Source organism: Callorhinchus milii, unplaced genomic scaffold, assembly GCF_018977255.1.
Source record: "Callorhinchus milii isolate IMCB2004 unplaced genomic scaffold, IMCB_Cmil_1.0 Scaffold28, whole genome shotgun sequence".
Taxonomy (NCBI): Eukaryota; Metazoa; Chordata; class Chondrichthyes; order Chimaeriformes; family Callorhinchidae; genus Callorhinchus; species Callorhinchus milii.
Window position 1 is genome coordinate 1139878 of NW_024704769.1, and position 18572 is coordinate 1158449.

An 18572-nucleotide genomic window follows, 5' to 3' on the forward strand; every position below is an offset into this window, starting at 1 on the left:
TGTTACAATAGATATATCAGCTGTTGTCAGTTCTTAATCCAGCACTTAACTGAGAAATGCTACAACTAAGAGAGGCTGCCATCTATTTAACATGACAACTACCAAACATTCACACACAAGTTGGGTGCTGTATACCAAAATGTTCAAATTAGATCGACTTGGGATGCAAAACTATTAGAGAAAACCAGTGATGTTCAGGTTTAGGTTTCATTGGAGTCCTGTAGCTCAGTGGTTAGAGCAATCACTTTTCAAGAGAGAGACCTGGGTTCGATTCCCGGCAGGGTGAAACCTTGGGCAAGTTTCCTTACTCCACGCGCACGATAATGATCCCTCAAAAAAAAAAATCGGTCATTTCAATCCGCGACTGTTCGTGGGACACTGCTGTGTGCAATTGGCTGCCGCATTTCACCCACAACTATACAGTAAATTCACTTTACAGTCTATTCTATAAAGCGCTTTGAGAAGTCTAGAAGACGTGAAAGGCTCTATACCAAATGCAAGGATTATTATTATTATCTCTAGAACTGCTTGCTTTCAGACAATTTTACTGGCATATTTTTTTATTGAAGATTCTTATGTGCCTCACATATTAACATTTTACAATAGTTTTCTATTCACTCTATCAAATATAAAATATTTTGGCAGACCAACATGACATTTTAATGTTTAGACAATTACTTTATCTCAGCTCCACCAAACATTTCCTGTATTGAATAGTTACTAGTTACCGCCCTGTTGGTTGCCTCTGCAACTAAAACATACATTTAACTCTTGTAACTCTTGTTTCGCTCATAAAATATACAGTCAATTCATTTTACAGTATATTCAGTGAAGCGCTTTGAGACGTCTCGAAGATGTGATAAGGCACTGTATCAAATTCAAGGATTATTATTATTGTTGTAAGTGTGGTAGAGCTTTGGAAACCTTTCCATGAAGATTCACATTACAAAATATTTATTCTTATGTGGAAAACTATCAAAATTCTCTAGTTTATGAATTAAACAAGTGAAATTAATAATCTCGGAAAGCACATATGTCTTTGTTTTATTACGTGTCCCCAGGATATCACACATTGTGCAGGAAAGGATCGGTTCTACCTGAGGGTGTGAATGCCATCAAGGAAGGGAGATGGCTGGATTGAAAACCAAAGGAGCGATGAGGAGAATTTTTTATACAGATTTTTTGTTACAGTCTGGAATGCACTACCGAAAAGAGTGGTGGCCACAAATTCAATAACAACTATCAAAAGGGAATTAAGATAGGTACTTGAAAAGGACAAATGCAGAAAAAATGGTTCTCGGAAAGGGTGAAAGAAAAAAAATAGAATACACAATAAAAGAGAGGATAAGCTCCTCTAAGAAATTCCTTGTTTGACTGTGTATTCTGAATAATGAGCTTGCTTAACTCTAAAACAAATGTCAGGGTCCCTGAGTAAAGCAACTATTGTGCAGTCTTAAAAAAATTTGAATCTTAACTTTTGATTCGGAAAATTTAAAATGGGTCCTATCTGGCTTTACTGGTATTTTACTGGTAATTTCCTGTCCTTATAGACGGGATCCACAAGCCTTGTCTCCTGACAACCTCTGAAAATAGCAGGGCACACTCCATTAGACAAACGTTCACAGAATTCTCAACAGTTTGGTTTGGAGACATCATACATCCATTAATGATAGGGCACACATTTCAGATAATTACAAAAATAAATAATGGAGTTTACAAAAAAATCGTATGCGTAGAGTGTTTAAATGGTGCTCGGGTACAATACATCAACAACAACAATAAATGACATTTGTAGAGCGCTTTTCACGTCAGCAGTACGTGGATGTCCCAAGCTTGCATGTGAAGAACAGCCACTTATGTGAGTTACTAAAGGGCAGCTTATACGTCGGGAACTTACCTCAGCATGAGTCACCGCCATTAGCAGAAGAGTAGGAAGAGAGTGGGAAGGAATTCAAACAATAACTGTTCAGAAATGTGAATTGAAGAACATAAATGCTTAGGCGAAAATTAACAAATAGCTTGTAAAAGAGTTCAAATAACTTCAAAACAACCATTTTAATTTGAGAAAATGGAATGATTTAACATCAATTTAACCTCAGGGTAAGATTGCTCCATAACAAAATAGGTTCATCAACTACACAATCTGATAAACATCCCAATAGATTCTGATCTATTTGCAACCAGCCTAAGGTCACCGTCACTCACTGTATGTTGAGGCTCAATCAGACATGTGGTTTTCCAAAAATAGGATCAATCCAAACATGTGGGATTGTTGACTGGGAAAATGTAATCTATGATTCCGAGAAGGTTGTCTGCAATTAAAGGAATGGCTCATCATAAACATTATGCTTCATCTACCAAGAACCACTTCCTCCTCTGGGCACCAAAATATTTGTTAAATAACCTATCTCATGCTCCATTGAGCACATGGGGCTCCACCACAATTTTTTAATAGAAATAATCAAAAATAATCGTTTATGAGCATTCTTTACTTAGAATCACAGCTGCGTTTATCTGAAAAGTTAAAAACTCTACCCTCATTCCATGGAACCATTAAAACTTCTGTAACCAATTTAAGAGGCAATTCTATTTTTGGATTTTACAGAGACACTTTACACAATTATAGAATCATAGGATACAGCACAGAAGGAGCCCATTCAGCCCATCATGTTTGTGTTGGCTCTTTGAAAAGAATTATCTAATTCAATCCTACTCCCCGCGCTCTCACCATAGCCCTGCAAACTTGTCATCCCCAAATAATCATACAATTAACAAATGTATGGTTTAGTGTTACCCTCATTCAAACTGCAGAACCCGAATTTAAAAACATTCAAACAAAAGTCAAATTTAACCTGTTAAATGAAAGGGAAACCTAGCAACACTACATGTACAGACTGCATAGCCCAAGGAAGATATCACTCATGGGATGGAGTGAAATATAACATGCTACTGCTGAGTTAAATGAGTCATTATGTACAACAACAAGATTCCATTTATTGAGCGCCTTTCACATCGGGAGGGCGTCCCAAGGCGCTGTACAGTTAGGTCAGGACCTGAGCAGGGGGGAAATGGTCAGGGTGAGGGGAGGGAAGGGAGGGAGCGAGGAGGGGGTAGAGAGTCGAGAGGGGAGCTGAAGGCTGAAGGTCAAAGAGAAAGGTCTTGAGACCGGCCTTGAAGGAGGAAAGGGAGGAAGCAGCGAAGGCACTGGGGATGGAGTTCCAGAGCCTCGGGGCTGAGAGGCTGAAAGCCCGGCCACCGATGGTAGGGCGGTTGGGGCGGGGGACGTGGAGCAGACCGGAGCCGGAGGAACGGAGGGTACGGGCAGGTAGGTAGGGGGATAGTAGGTCGGAGAGGTAGGAGGGAGTGAGGCCGTGAATGGCCTTGTAGGTGAGGATGAGGATCTTGAAATCGATCCTCTGGGGGATGGGGAGCCAGTGGAGGCGAGCGAGGGCGAGGGTGGGAGTGATGTGGTGCGGGACAGTACACGAGCTGCAGAGTTCTGAATGACCTGCAGTGTGGAGGGAGGGCCGGGAAGGCCGGCGAGGAGAGAGTTCCCATAGTCCAGCCTTGAGGTGATAAAGGCGTGGACCAGTTTCAGCCGCGTGAGGGGTGAGGTAGTGCCGTAGTCTGGCGATGTTCCGGAGGAGATTTTAGTAATAATAAAAATACTCTGTGCATTTGATAAAGTGCCTTATCAAGTCTTTGTGACGTCTCAAATATACTGTAAAGTGAACTGGCTGTATATTTTGTGAGCGAAACCGGCAGCCATTTGCACACAGCAGGGTCCCACAAACAACAACAACAAGATTCCATTTATAAAGCGCCTTTCATGTCAGGAGGACGTCCCAAGGCGCTGCACAGTTGGGTCATGACCCGAGCAGGGGGGAAATGGTCAGGGTGAGGGGAGGGAAGGGAGGGAGCGAGGAGGGGGGAGATGGTCAGGGTGAGGGGAGGGAAGGGAGGGAGCAAGGAGTGGGAAGAGAGTCGAGAGGGGAGCTGAAGGCTCGGTCAAAGAGAAAGGTTTTGAGACCGGCCTTGAAGGAGGAAAGGGAGGAGGCGGCGAAGGCACTGGGGGATGGAGTTCCAGAGCCTCGGGGCTGAGAGGCTGAAGGCCCGACCACCGATGGTAGGGCGGTTGGGGCGGGGGACATGGAGCAGACCGGAGCCAGAGGAACGGAGGGTACGGGCAGGTAGGTAGGGGGATAGTAGGTTGGAGAGGTAGGAGGGAGCGAGGCCGTGAATGGCCTTGTAGGTGAGGATGAGGATCTTGAAATCAATCCTCTGGGGTTGACAAACAATCGTGGATTGAGTAAATTTTTTTCAAGAAATTATTACCCCTGGAAAAGTGATCCGCCAATCAACTAACACCCAGTTCCTACTTACTGTTAGGCAAACAGAGGCGTGAGGAGTACTGAAACTTGCCCTGCTGGGAATTGAATCCGGATCCTCTCGCTTGCTAGGCGAGTGCTCTAACCACTAAACTACACGATTTACATAAACTTCCACCTACCTAATGTAGATACCATACTGTCATAATAGTATCATTGAGCACAGAAGGGCCCACTGGGTCTGAGCTAACTTACTTAAAGAGATATTGGTTTAATCCCAATTCCCTGCTATTTCCAAATATCTTTTTATATTTTTCTTTTTAGAGTATTTGTCTAATTCTCTTTCAAAAACTTTTCGGGATTCTGCGTCAACCACCGTGCGCTAATGGCGTTAATTACCCCCTTTATAATAATACTTGCATCTGATTTGATAAAGTGGCTTATGACATTTTTAAGATGTGATAAGGGCTTCACAGATATATTGTAAAGTGGATTGACTGTATATTTTATGGGCAAAACACAGCATTCAGTTTTGCGCACAGCAACATTCCACAATCAATCATGCGAGAGTAACCATATTTTGATTTAGAGGATAATTGGAGTAAACACTATGAGATACTCCTTTCTCTTTTTGAATAGCGCCATGGGATCATTAACATTCACCTGAGCAGAATGGGTCCTTGGTTTAAGGTGTCATCCAAAGGATGGATTTTTATGGAAAAATCATTTTTCCAACTTTTAGATTTTTCGGTAACAATCTTACGTTAATTCCCTCTTGTATCCTGCTCACTGACCAGTGAAAATAGTTTCTCCCATTTTACCTTAACAAAACCCTGCACAAGTGAACTAATTCAGTCCTGTGGAGTCCTAGTTCAGTGGTTAGAGCACTCGTTCTGCAAGCGAGACACATGAGTTCAATTCGAGGCAGGGCGAAACCTTGGGCAAGTTTCCTTACTCCACACCCTAATAATAATCCCTCCAAAACAAAACAATAAATTGGTCATTTTCAATCCACGACTGTTTGTGGGACACTGCTGTGCGCAATTGGCTGCCGCGTTTCGCCCACAAATATACTGTCAATTCACTTTACAGTCTATTTTGTGAAACGCTTTGAGACATCGAGAAGACCTGAAAAGCGCTATATCAAATGCAAGGATCATTATTATTATATTTAATATTATCCCTTCTGATTGTTCTATACCAAACAATATCCTCTCATGGGGATAGGGCCATTTCATGAGTTGGAATTCCACAGCTGTACAAGCTGCTTATTTGACATCTGAGAATGCTACGCTTAAAACTGCACTGTAAACGAGGAAGGAACAACATGTCCATTGTGGGTGTTTTTGACCTCATCGTTTACTTATTCTCACCAGATACCATTCTCCAGCTGACACGGAAAATGGGTTGGATTCTTTCAAGTCCTTGCCATTCCAATGTGCAACTGAACTCAACCTAATTGTCACAGGAAGTAGCTGTGACGTTAGTAGCTTCCCCTGACGTATGAGAGAAGATTGTCAGTTTCAAAGCAGGTCAGGCAGAAGCTCTGAAAAGTTACTCTGTACTTGCACAAAATGTTTAATCAGTCATTGGTGCCAGCACTGTAACATTAATGTGGCATAATAATGTGGCCATGACACCCCAACAAAACCAAAATCCCGTTTTCAACATTAATATGGCACTCTCAACCATAAAAGCAGCATAAACGATCATTTTGTGGTCTTATTAGCTCCCCACTGGAGCTATCAATGCCTCACTGGAGCTATCAATGATTATACATGTGGAGTCCTCTGGCTCAGTGGTTAGAGCACTCGCCTTGCAAGCTATACACCTGGGTTCCATTCCAGGCAGAGGGCGAGACCTTGGGCAAGTTTCCTTACTCCACACCCTAATAATAATACCTCCAAAAAAAAACAATAATAAATTGGTCATTTTCAATCCATGTGGGACACTGCTGTGTTCAATTGGCTGCCGCGTTTCTCCCACAAATATACGTCAATTAACTTTACAGCATATTCTGTGAAGTGCTTTGAGAAGTCTAGAAGATGTGAAAAAGCGCTATATCAAATGCAAGGATTATTATTATAATAATCCTTGCATTTCATATTAACACATATTTGAGACATCTCACAGCTTAGTGACTATAGTTTAGTGACTAGACATTTTGTAGGCGAAACGCAGCAGCACTGAACTGAACTGATGATGACTGCAATTGTGAAATTATATCAAATTAAATAGGTATAAGTGCAAAATAATATTAAATAAATGCAAGCTACCTGAATTCAAGGCTTTCAATTTTTTTAAGCCATATTGACATTATATGCAATTCCCAGTATAAATGCGTCAGTTATAAAAGGTTAATGAATTTTTTTTACAGAGGCAAATATCCACTACTATTGCACAGAGCTAGAACACAAATAACAATGTAAATGTGTGCACAGAATAAAAGAATTGCAGCACAGAGGGAAGACAATTGGCCCATTGCGGCTAAATGTTCTGAGATGCTACCCTGGCTGGAGGGCGCTATATAAGTGCAAGTTGTTGTTGTTATATGGTGATGGCAGCTACTCTGTTGGAGCCAACTATGATACTGTATTCAACAACAACAAAATTACATTTGTATAGCGCCTTTCATGTCGGGAGGACTTTCCAAGGCGCTGGATAGTCAGTATTTCGGACCCAAGCTGGGGGTCGGGATTGGGGAGGGCCAGGGGGGAAAGGAGGGTGATCAAAAGCGCAGAAGAGAGGGTCTTGATTTGGGTCTTGAAGGAGGTGAGGGAGGGGGCGCGGTGGAGGGACTGTGGGATGGAGTTCCAGAGGGTGGGGGCAGAGTGGCAGAAGGCTCGCCCACCAATGCTGGGGGGGGGGGCGAGGCAGGAGACTTGGAAGCAGGCCAGAGGCCGCTGAGCGTTGGGAGTGGGCAGGAGGGTTAGGAGGTCGCAGAGGTAGGGGGCAGCAAGACCATGGAGGGTTTTGAAGGTGAGGACCAGGATCTTGAACAGTATTCTAACAGTAAGATTAACCCTAACAACAACTTGCGTTTATATACCGTATACATATCACCCCTCTCGCAGTGAATAGCGTCCCGGAGCCTATTCACAATTTCCTGATCTTTCTTTGTACCTTTTCATATTGTTTCTTTTCAGATCCTCTATTAACATTTGAACACATCGATGCCTCCAACCTGAATAACCATTTATGACAAAGCATCCTATGCTCTCATAATCCCACAGTAAAAAAAAGTTTATTTCAACTGATCTCTTTAATGTTTTCAATGACAATTGTGATCTTCTGCTCCAATCAGCACAATCATATCACAATCACAATCACCAGAACAACTTTTTCAGGTTGGCATTAAAGATCCTATGGCAATATTTCCGATGTCCTGGCCAACAATTCCCCAGATAAAATTGGTCATTCGCTCCATGGCTGTTTGTGGCTGTTGCTGTGTGCAAATTGCCTCTATGGTGCCTTTAGAATACACTTTCCAGTAAATCTGCAGAAATTTCCATCAGGAGATAAAAATCATGGGCAGCATCCATGATGATAATAATAAATCCCGCCTTCGCCCATTATAACAGCCACTGCATTGGACAGCAATCGCCCGTGACATGTTTGAACGTTACTCCCTCGTCTACTTCAAGAACCGTCTGAAGACCCTCCTCTTCGACTGTGCCATTCGGTCACCCTCCTACCCCTACCGTTCATCCTGGCCTCCTGATCCCAACCGCCAGCTCGGACGCGGACCGCTGACTGCCCAGCGCCTCGGGATGTCCTGCTTACGTGAAAGGTGCTGCGTAAACGTAATGTGTTGTTATACTGACGCTGTGTCTATCCAATGCTGAGGAGTGTCTCCCCGGGGGCAGATTGTACAATAATAATAATAATCATAATCCTTGCATCTGACGTAGCGCCTTATCACGGTTAGCGCTTGGGAACAGACCGAAGGGCCACCCCCCACCCACCCCCCGACTTTCTTAAGTGATAATAATAATAATAAATACAGGGTCTTATTACAACAACAACAAGATTCCATTTATAGAGCGCCTTTCACGTCGGGAGGACGTCTTCCGGACGCCTCAAAGCGCTTCACAGGGATGCACCGCAAAGTGCAGTGACTGTGGCTGGATTCTGCGGGCGAAGACGGGGCGGCCAATGGCGCGGCGCAGCGTACCCCACGAACGGTGACGGACTGAAGTGACCGGATGATCGCGCTGGGTCCATCCGCACCTTCCAGGGCGAGGGTTTGGCGGCTTGTCCGGTGGGTCCGGGTATCGAGGGGCGTGGGGAGCAAGCGGGACAGTGGAATTGAGGCAACTAGTTGAGGTACAGGATCAGCCACGAGCTAACTGAATGGCGGAACAGGCTCGAGGGGCTGAATGGCCTCCTCCTGCAGTGGTATTAATAATAATCCTTAGTCATCCTTGTTCGATCCAATAACACTCCCGATAGGAACAATTCCTTGGCGTTCGACCCGAACGAGGCGCCTCATCGCGTCTTCGAGACGTCTCAAAGGGGGGGGGTGCGGCAGAGTGTAGTGACTGTGCGTTTTTTTTTGCTGTGGAATCGAACCCAGGTCCTCTCTCGCATGCGAGGCGAGGGCTCGGACCCCTGAGCTCCGCGGGGGGAGGGGGAGACGACACACCGCCTGTTCACGGCACGAAGGCGAAGACGGAGAAGAAGGCACCGGCTCGGCTCCGCTCCTGGAGGCGTCGCGGGCGGCGTCGTCGTCGTCGTTCCCTCAGGCGACCGTTCAAACTGCCGACCGGACGCTCCGGGTGAGGCATCGCGCGCCAAAACCCTTCCCCCCCCCCCTCAAAAAAAAACCGTCGCCAGGTGCGACTGCGCGTGCGCAGAGAAGCGGGGGCGGGGGTGGAGCAGCGCGCGCGCCGAGACCAACCGCCGCCGGGTGCTGTCGCGCGTGCGCAGAGAGAGAGAGAGAGCACGTGTGTGTGGGCGGGAACCAGGTCATCTATCTGCCGAGTGACTGTAGGCGGGGCCGCTGGTACGCGTGCGCAGAGAGAGAGAGAGAGCGCGCGCGCGGAACTGGTGGGTGGGGGGAGGGGTTGGAGGTCATCCATCTGCCGAGGGGTTGGAGGCGGGGCCGCTGGTGCGCGTGCGCAGAGAGGAGACGGAGTGGCGCGAGAGACTGAGGGAGAGAGCGGGAGCGCGAGAGCGCCAAACCGCCTGTTTGTTAGTCAGCGGCGTCGCTCGGTAAAAAAAACCGGAGAGGTACGGGGCTGAGGTGAAGCGGGGGGGGGGGATTGAGGGAGGGAGGGTGAGGGGTGTGGGCCGCCTCTGCTTATCTCACTACCCCCCCCCCGAACACCGGGTCAGTCACCGGAGTTGTTGTGGGGGGGAGGCGGGGAGGGTAATAGAGTGAGAGAGAGAGAGAGGGGGTCAGAGTTTGTTTGGGCGCGGGGCCCGCCCCGGGGCGGGGAGGGGCCCATTCCTGGCGGCGCCGACCTCCCGCACGTACCGGGGGCACGGAGGCGGGAGGGGGGGGTGTAAACAGCTGTCAGCCGCTCCCCCTCCTCCTCCCCTCCTATAACCCCCTCCAACCCTTCCTCCTCCCCTCCAACCCCTATAACCCCCTCCAACCCTTCCTCCTCCCCTCCTATAACCCCCTCCAACCCTCCCTCCTCCCCTCCAACCCCAATAAACCCCTCCAACCCTTCCTCCTCCCCTCCAACCCCTATAACCCCCTATAAACCCCCTCCAACCCTTCCTCCTCCCCTATAAACCCCTCCAACCCTTCCTCCTCCCCTCCAACCCCTATAACCCCCTATAAACCCCCTCCAACCCTTCCTCCTCCCCTCCAGCCTCTATATCCCCCTCCAACCCTTCCTCCTCCCCTATAACCTCCTCCAACCCTTACTCCTGCCCCCCCCCCTTTCCCTCTTCCTCCCCCCTCCTCATTGCAGATCCGTACAACTCACTGTGTGAAATGCAGGTTGCTCCCGGTGCAGTGCTGAGGGGTGGGTGGGTGTAGTGCGGCATCGGAGGAACCATCCTTCAGATGAGATGTTAAACCGAGAATCCCCCCCCCCACACACCCCACCCCCGAACAAGAGCGCTATACAAGCGTAACTTGTTGTGGTTCGGTTGGATGTAAAAGAGCCTCGCGGCATTGTTCAAAAAGAGGAGGGAGTTTTTCCCAGTCGGTCGGTGACCTGGTGACAATTCTTCCCCTCTCCCCCCCCCCCCACAAACAAACGCGTGCGCGCACACGAATACACTCCCACCGTGATAAAACTGGTCACTCGCTTCACGGCTGCTCTGCTTGTCAGCCATCCCTGTCCCCAAATTGGCCGCCTGCAAACTACACTCACTGAAATAGCATATTTTTGAAATGTATACCAGACGCACATCAAGTGAAGGAGATGTATTGAATAGGTTTATAATTAGTCGGCACCAGTCTGAAAGTCGGTGCAGAATGAATTCCTGCAGTGCACGCAGCAACAAGCTTTATTTGATAGATAATAATAATATTAATTCGGTCACTCAATCCACGGATGTTTGTAGGACGCTGCTGTGCGCAATTGGCTGCCGTGTGTCGCCCACGAAATATACAGTTAATTCACTTTACAGTATATTCTGTGAAGCGCTTTGAGACATCTTGAAGAATTGATAAGACACTATCAAATGCAAGGATTATTATTACAGCTCGACCTTGATTGCAGGATAATGTCTTGAAGCGCTATGCTCAATGGATTGCATAAGAAAGTGGGGAAATGAGATTTGCTGAAATCTTAAATGTTCGTAATACTGTTTCTGCGTCGCTTAATTTTTTAAGAGAATCCAAACCAAGCTGAGATTTCCATGCATCCCACCTACGCACGGAAATCCCAGATTGTTGAAGTGGAATGCTCTCTCTTGTCCCTGGAGGAACCCATCCTGTTTCCCTAATTCTGGAAAGTATTCGGCCTAAGTTGGCAAAAGCCAAAGCTTGAGGACTCCAGAGAGTGCGTTGGGGTGACTGCTGGAGTCTAACCAGCTAAAACCACATTGCTAAAACCATTGATATTGCTGTTCTGGCAAGTTTTCCCACTACTTGTCCAGCTAGGACCACCCTATCCATTAGGGCTTTGGCTCTTGGGATTAACAGGAGCTGAGTGGGATGACTCCCTGCCCCCAGTGACTGGTCTGCCCTTCCAGGTCCTGCCATTGGGCTGGGCTTTCATCAGCAGTGAATACCTTGGAATACTGTGGACCCTGGTTCAGGAACCGGACTAGAGGCCGTCACAGAGGGCTGACTCGATTTCCCCATTCCATTGCCAGGCAGGTCACCTTAGAGCTAGTTCAGCTCCAAGGGATACTACTTACCTCTCCCCCATCCACCCCTTCCCAAGGGGGATAGTTGCCACTGTAACTAGAACCTAACAATTTGCTGGTGAAAGAAGACCAAGTTCCATTGAGTTCACCTTCCGCCGTCCTGGCAGTCGCTTGACATGTCGTATCCCAAACTCATCCCAAACTACGTTCATTTTCTTTCAAAAGCCTTTAATCAAGCTCATTTTATTTTGCTTTCGGGAATTCCCCTGCATGTTGGAGAGGCAAATTGGCATGTGCCCACTTTCTACTCCAGCTGCCCTTTGTAAAAGGAACCCCAAAATATATAGCCCACACAAACAAAGACAGAGATCGCTGGGAACACTCAGCAGGTCAGGCAGCATCTATGGAGAAAGGAAAGTGGGTCAACGTTTTGGGTCCATGACTCTTGGTCAGAATTTCGTCTGACCCTTACACCCCAGTTCTGACGAAGGGTCATACGTCCGAAACGTTGATCCACCTTCCTTTCTCCATAGATGCTGCCTGACCTGTTAAGTGTTTCCAGCGATCATGTATTTGTTTCAGATTTCCAGCTTCTGCAGTATTTTGTGTTTTATTTCTAAAAATATATAGTGTTGAGAAATATGTAATGTATCTGCAATGTGACCTTTAGCTGTTTTGAACCATGCAAAAGTTAAGTAATTAACTAAGTCCCTTTTTTGAAAAAAAGCTTGAATTACTAAGCTTGCAATTCTGTCAATAAACCTCTCTTGGAACATTTATTTTCTCAAATGGAGTTAAACTTCTTGCTAGCTTTGCAACTTTAAATGTCGAGAGAACTGGACTGACTCACCTGATGGCTCAGGTGGTAATTGTCTCGTGTGAAGGCCATGGAAGTCTGCAGTGATCCAAGGCATCATTAAGATTTGACAAGCTGATCAATGAGGATAATGGCCACAGACATGCCCCGAGATATGTAACTAAAGTGCTAATGAGTAAAGTCATCCTATTTGAAGTGTTCATACTGATGAGCTGCACATCTCTGAGGAAACACTGCAGTTGGCATAATTGAAGCACATCATACCTGCATCATTAGTTACAATTATCCCAGAACATAGATTAGATTTCCTAATGTGAAATCACATTTTCATAAATATTCTTTTCTGATTATGTGCTGGACCACAGCCCGAGATTCGTACTGTATCACGCTTGAAGGTGTTCAATACTGCCAGAGTGCAAAGTGAAAATCTCTGAGAAATACTGCAGCACCCCCTCCTAAGTATGCATAATCAAGCCTTTTTGTATACATTAATCGGAAATTAGCTGATTACTTATTGTTTGGATTGTTGCAAAAGTGGATAGGAGCTCTGAACATAGCAATCATTGAAGGTAAATGGATGAGGAGGTTGGGGAGGAATAAATAGCCAGTTGCAAAGCTAACAGATGCATGATTTCTTTAGAAATTTTGCTTCAACTCTGTATATCGTGACAACGTAAAGTTTCAGAACTAGTTATTTCTTCTGCTGTCTCTATAGATTATTTACATGAAATGGCATTAAATAAACAAAAGTAGCATAGCCATGATGCTTCACTATATTCCTGTCATTGGTAGCTTTTTAAACCTGTTATTGTGCTTTTATCTTTACTGTAGTTGCAAAAAATCAACATTTGTTGACCACTATGAACAACTTTGGAATACCAAATACATTTGTGATCGTTACTGATGGCAAATTGAAGTGTACATTATGTCCCCATTTAACTGAGGACCTCAAAGCAATGAGAGAGCACCTGAGCACCCACCCAGGTAAGATCCAGCGTGAGCGGAATGATCCAGAATTTTGTTTGTAGCAACAGCTATTTTCTCACTTGCCACTTTTCAAAAAAAAACTTGATGGAATTTCATAAAATCAGTACAACTTGTTGCGGTCTTATTTTTAAAAGTATGGTTATATTTTCCATCCACGGTAAAAAATAGCATGCATAACAAAGCAGCAACTCTTCATAAAAGATGATTGAAGATTTTCAAAAATGTTGATTCACAAGAATTTTATTCGTAGAAATGTAGTATCTATTCTGCCACTAAAGGCTTATTAGACTGTTTGTGGGACATTGCTGTGCGCAATTGGCTGCCGCGTTCGCCCACAAAATATACAGTCAATTCACTTTACAGTGTGTTCTGTGAAGCGCTTTGGGACGTCCTCCCGACGTGAAAAGCGCTATATCAAATGCAAGGATTATTATTATTATTATTATTATTAGTCCTATTAATGAAAAGGAGGTGAAATTTGATTCCTTCAAAGGAACTGGTTGCATAGAAACAGGAGCAGGTCATTCAGCCCCTCGAGCCGGTTCTGCCGTTCTATAAGAACATGGCTGATCTGTATCTCAACTCCAGTTACCTGCCCTTGCCCCATAACTCGTGATACCATTACCTAACAAATATCTATCCACCTCAGTCTTGAAAATGTGTATGGATCCAGCATCAACAGCCTTTTGGGGAGAGAGAGATCTAGATTTCCACTACACTTTAGGTGAGGAAGTGCCTCCTTATTTCACTCCTTTGTCGATCTTTCAGGAGCAATAAACTCCCCCCAAAAAAAAATAGATAATTTGGTCACGACTGTTTGTGGGACACTGCTGTGCGTAATTGGCTGCCGCGTTTTGCCCACAAAATATACAGTATATTCTGAAACATATCGAAGATGTGATAACACGCTACATCAAATGCAAGGATTATTATTATCTATATTTTTTCAATTATTTCTGTTTTTCATATCCAACAGTTTACAGATGCCAGCATTGTACCTTTGCTACGTATGAGAAGTACAACTTTGAGCACCATTTGACAGCACATGATAAAACAAATGTGCACCAGTTGAAGAATCAATTCTGCAGCAGCGGTGAAAATAACTCCCCCTGCAAAGAAACACCCATTACAACAACCAGCAAAATATTCATCATAAAATCCCCCAAGAAGCATTACAGTTCCCTTTCAGATCTCAAGTCTTTCAAGTCCTTTACAAGGCACAGATACTCCAGACAAAACCGGCACCATGACCAGCTCAGCTCAAAAACAAAGCCTGCAGAGAAGCAATCTTTCCGTGACCACGCCTGCCTTAACAATTGCGCGCAGAAAGACACGCAGAATGTGTGGAGACACAAGGATGAATATCTTCACACTCAGGTCGACAGTTTGCATGGCAAAGAATGCAGTGAGACAGATCCAGATGCTGACTCTCAAAGGCCTTTTGCACCTGTCATGCAGGGTGCCGGTAACCAAGCATCGACCTTTTCCGTTGACAGTAAAGGTACCTCAGTCCCTTCCATGATTGAACCAAAATCTGTGGAGCAAGGCAACAAAAATGAAACCGTGGAAGGCAATGGCAGATTAGGATCTTCCAGCTCTTGGAATGTGCTCGGCACCTCTCCTGGCAATACGTTCAGTGTACCAGCTTCCCCTTTGCAGTCATTGCATCATTGCAGGTATTGTGACTCTTACTATGCAGATGCCACCATGTATACCATCCACATGGGCTGCCACAGCTTAGAACATCCTTTTAAATGCAATATTTGCGGGCATCAATGTGCAGACAAATATGACTTTACATGCCATTTCATTCAAGGACCTCACAGGAAGACTGATCCCAACTAATGAAAATAAAATCCAACACTGAAATGAGCTAAAAACAGAAGTCGCTGCTGTTATATTATAGCGCAAGCTTCGCAAGTGAGTGCTGGGTTCGATTCCCAGTGGGACAAAACCTTAGGCAAGTTTCCTTACTCCACACACCTAGCAGTAACTCTGGTTGTTAGGAACCCGGTTGTTAATCGATTGGCGGATCACTTTTCTAATAATCCTTTCAAAAAAATCTATAATAATAATTTGGTCTAATCAATCCACGACTGTTTGTGGGAAACTGTTGTGCACATTTGCCTGCCGTATTTCGCCCACAAAATGTACAGTCAATTAACTTTACAGTGTACTCTGAAGCGACTTGAGACGTCTCGAAGACGTGATAAGGCGCTGCATCAAATGCAAGGATTATATCTATGGAGAGAGGAAAGTGAGTTAACATTTCAGGTCGATGACTTTGTCAGAACTGCTGCATGTTCCCAGCGACTTCTGATTTTATTTCAGATTTCCGGCATTGGCAGTATTTTGCCTTTTGTTTACTAATATGGGCTATTGTTCCATATAAAACCGATCCAAAGCATCAAAAAAGTGTAACTTCACTGGAGAAAAATCATAAAGGATTGATATCCGAGAAGCAATCCAATGTTAATCAATGGGGGATAAACTTTGTTAATCACTTAACTAATTGCTATGTTTTGATTTTGTCATATTTTCAGATTTTTCTCTTCATTATCAGTTTAAATACCCCAAAACAGATATAATTAAAGAGAGAAATGCTTTATGTTCATCTTATAGTTACCAGCAATACATACATTAATATATCTTGGGTAGTCAGGTTGGTAATTTGAGTAATAATTGTCAGTTTAATTTGAACTCTGCATTGCAATAATTTCGATCTAGAATACTGCTGCTTTTACTTAGAACATCATTGATATTCAATGCAGCAGATTTTTTTTTAAAAAGATGCAGTTTTGCTGAGGTAAGAGTAAGGTATAACCAAAAGCATATATGCTTTGCTAGATTTTGTGGAGCATTTAATCAAACATTTTGAGAATCATAACAAAAAAAGAAAACAAGTTTGTAAAGTCATTTCACTTTACAGCATAGTCTGTGAAGCGCTTTGAGACATCGAGAAGACGTGAAAAGCGCTATATCAAATGCAAGGATTATTATTATTATTAATGTAGCAGTTTTGCAGAAATGAAGTTGTAAGGAGTAAAGCAAACCAGAAGTGAGAATTTGACGAGTGGTTTGAGAACTTGCCTCGCAAGCAAGAGACCTGGTTCGATTCCCAGCAGCGCAAAATGTTGGGCAAGTTTCCTTACTCCACACAGATCTGTTTGTCTCGCAGTAAGTAGGAACCCAGTTATTAGTCAATTGGCGGATCACTTTTCCGGCGGTAATAATTTGTCCAAAAAAGTAATAAATTGGTCACTGAATCCACAACTGTTTGTGGAACGCTGCTGTGCGCAATTGGCTGCCGTGTTTTGCTCACAAAACATACAGTCAATTCACTTTACAGTATATTCTGTGCAGTGCTTTGAGACGTCTCACAGACGTGATAAGGCGCTGTATCAAATGCAAGGTTTATTATTTTATTAAATGCAGTGTAATGGATTCAAATGATCAAGTATACCCTGTTCCATAATAAATGCTCGGTAGGACCGAAGCTGTGTTGGCATTAATCAAAGGAAATGAAATATTTTAAGGACCTTAAAAGGAGCTCGGAGCTTACTGTTAACCTTTCTTAACCTCACTGCATCAAACCATTCCTTCATCCTGACTGGCTTCCAGTGCTGTTGACTTGTAAAGCAGCTGTTTAGGAATTGATTGAGATCAGATGGATCTTTAGACTTTGCTTTGAGGGGGAAGGAATTAACGGTAAAACCGCCTCCCCACTCCCCCCCCCCCCCCCCCCCCTCTCCGCTCGTCCTGATAGGACAGTTATAATCAGAAACTCACTGTGTGGACAAATTTCTTGGGATGAGGCAGTAACCTCAAAACAGATTTTAATGTTATATGAGGCAAGAGGTAGAACTCGCCACTGTCCATTCTCTGCTGTTTTCAGAAAACGTCAACCTCACAAATCACTACATCTGTACAAAATAATTGCAGCTCACCTATTCCAACCATTTGCACAGTGTAAAGTGAGTGCATTAAAAGTGACTGATGAAGTAAGTAAGTGACTGGTTACTGTTATACTGCAATCCATCCCATAGACTTCATTTCTAAAATTCTAATTCCAAACGAATTATGAGAATCTGATTTTATTTCTTGCCCTCAGCAGTTTTTCCAAAGGGGCCGGGTGTCTCCAGCAACCATCACAATCGTAGCAATTAATCATCCGCCGGGTTGCATAGGGATTAGTCACTTTTATGCCATTTAATACATCTCAACTGGAGTTCAAAGTAAAACAATGCATGCATGACCTGGGAGGGTGTGAGGAGGGAGACAGAATTCCTTTCAGTTTTTGATGTGGAACTGCTTCAAATTGCGACTCCGGAAGTTCATTTCACATCTAATCTTTCGATCTCTAAGGTACCATTGTAATTCAGGGTCACAAGCTATGCATCGGAGGAAGCAGTAGGCATCAGACAAATATGCAGTATGGAGAGGCACAGTGGATCTTTTTTGCCATCACTGCTCTCACAATTCCCAGGTTGATCCAAACGAGCATCTTATTGCTCGTATTTTCTAAGTTTCTTCAGTGCACAATGTGAGTTGATTTCTGAATGTTTAATTGCTTCACTTTCGTTTTGTGTAACAGTGTATTAAATCGTTCAGCACCGTGCTGCAAAAATGAGTCTAATTGCCGATTGATTAGGCGTTGGGAATGTTGATCTGTGATTCGAGTTTGTATTGATACTTGCTCGTTAACAGAATTTTGAGGGATTTTCAATTTTTGTTGATGTTTAAAAAAAAGTTGCAGAAATTCGTTCAATGTTATTACTGTCTAGCGGGCACAGGTATTTTCACTTATTTTTTCCTGCTAAAACACATTAAACGTTATGGGATTTCTTCCTCTCAATTATGAATGCAAGATTGTTTATTAATAATACTGTTCGCCTCCATTAAAAAAAAACTTTCACGTCATATATATTGGGTTCTTTTGGGGAACAGGGGAACGAGGCTTGTTGTGGCTGGAAAGAACCATGAATGGATCAGATAAGGGGAAACGATTTGGTTGTGGTTAATAAGCGTACTGTCAAGAGCACAGCATTTTATAGTTCATGTGCCTACAATTAGAGGACGTGAAAAGTGAATTTACACACTATATTTTGTGGGACGTGATGCATTTTTCCTGAAGATGTTCCACAATTCCATCCTCGGGGGAGTGG

General features: G+C 44.3%; 1 protein-coding gene and 1 non-coding gene across 2 annotated transcripts; both read left to right on the forward strand.

The window, feature by feature from the left end:
• Window positions 1-214: 214 nt before the first annotated feature.
• On the forward strand, window positions 215-286 carry trnae-uuc. The gene has a single exon. It is a non-coding gene; the product is annotated as a tRNA-Glu (tRNA).
• Window positions 287-12959: 12673 nt separating this feature from the next.
• LOC103191438 (zinc finger protein Pegasus) lies at window positions 12960-15380 on the forward strand. The gene is made up of 3 exons (XM_007912426.2): window positions 12960-12989; window positions 13252-13404; window positions 14384-15380. The coding sequence occupies exons 2-3, from the start codon at window positions 13281-13283 to the stop codon at window positions 15250-15252; spliced, it is 993 nt and encodes a 330-aa protein (XP_007910617.1). The 5' UTR covers window positions 12960-12989; window positions 13252-13280; the 3' UTR covers window positions 15253-15380.
• The last annotated feature ends 3192 nt before the right edge of the window (window positions 15381-18572 follow it).

What these genes read in the sequence shown, in the direction of transcription:
- LOC103191438 (XM_007912426.2), top strand. Translation starts at nt 13,281, where the DNA reads ATGAACAACTTTGGAATACCAAATACATTTGTGATCGTTACTGATGGC. An exon ending in GCACCTGAGCACCCACCCAG is followed by an intron (nt 13,405 to 14,383) that starts GTAAGATCCAGC and finishes CATATCCAACAG; the next exon opens with TTTACAGATGCCAGCATTGT.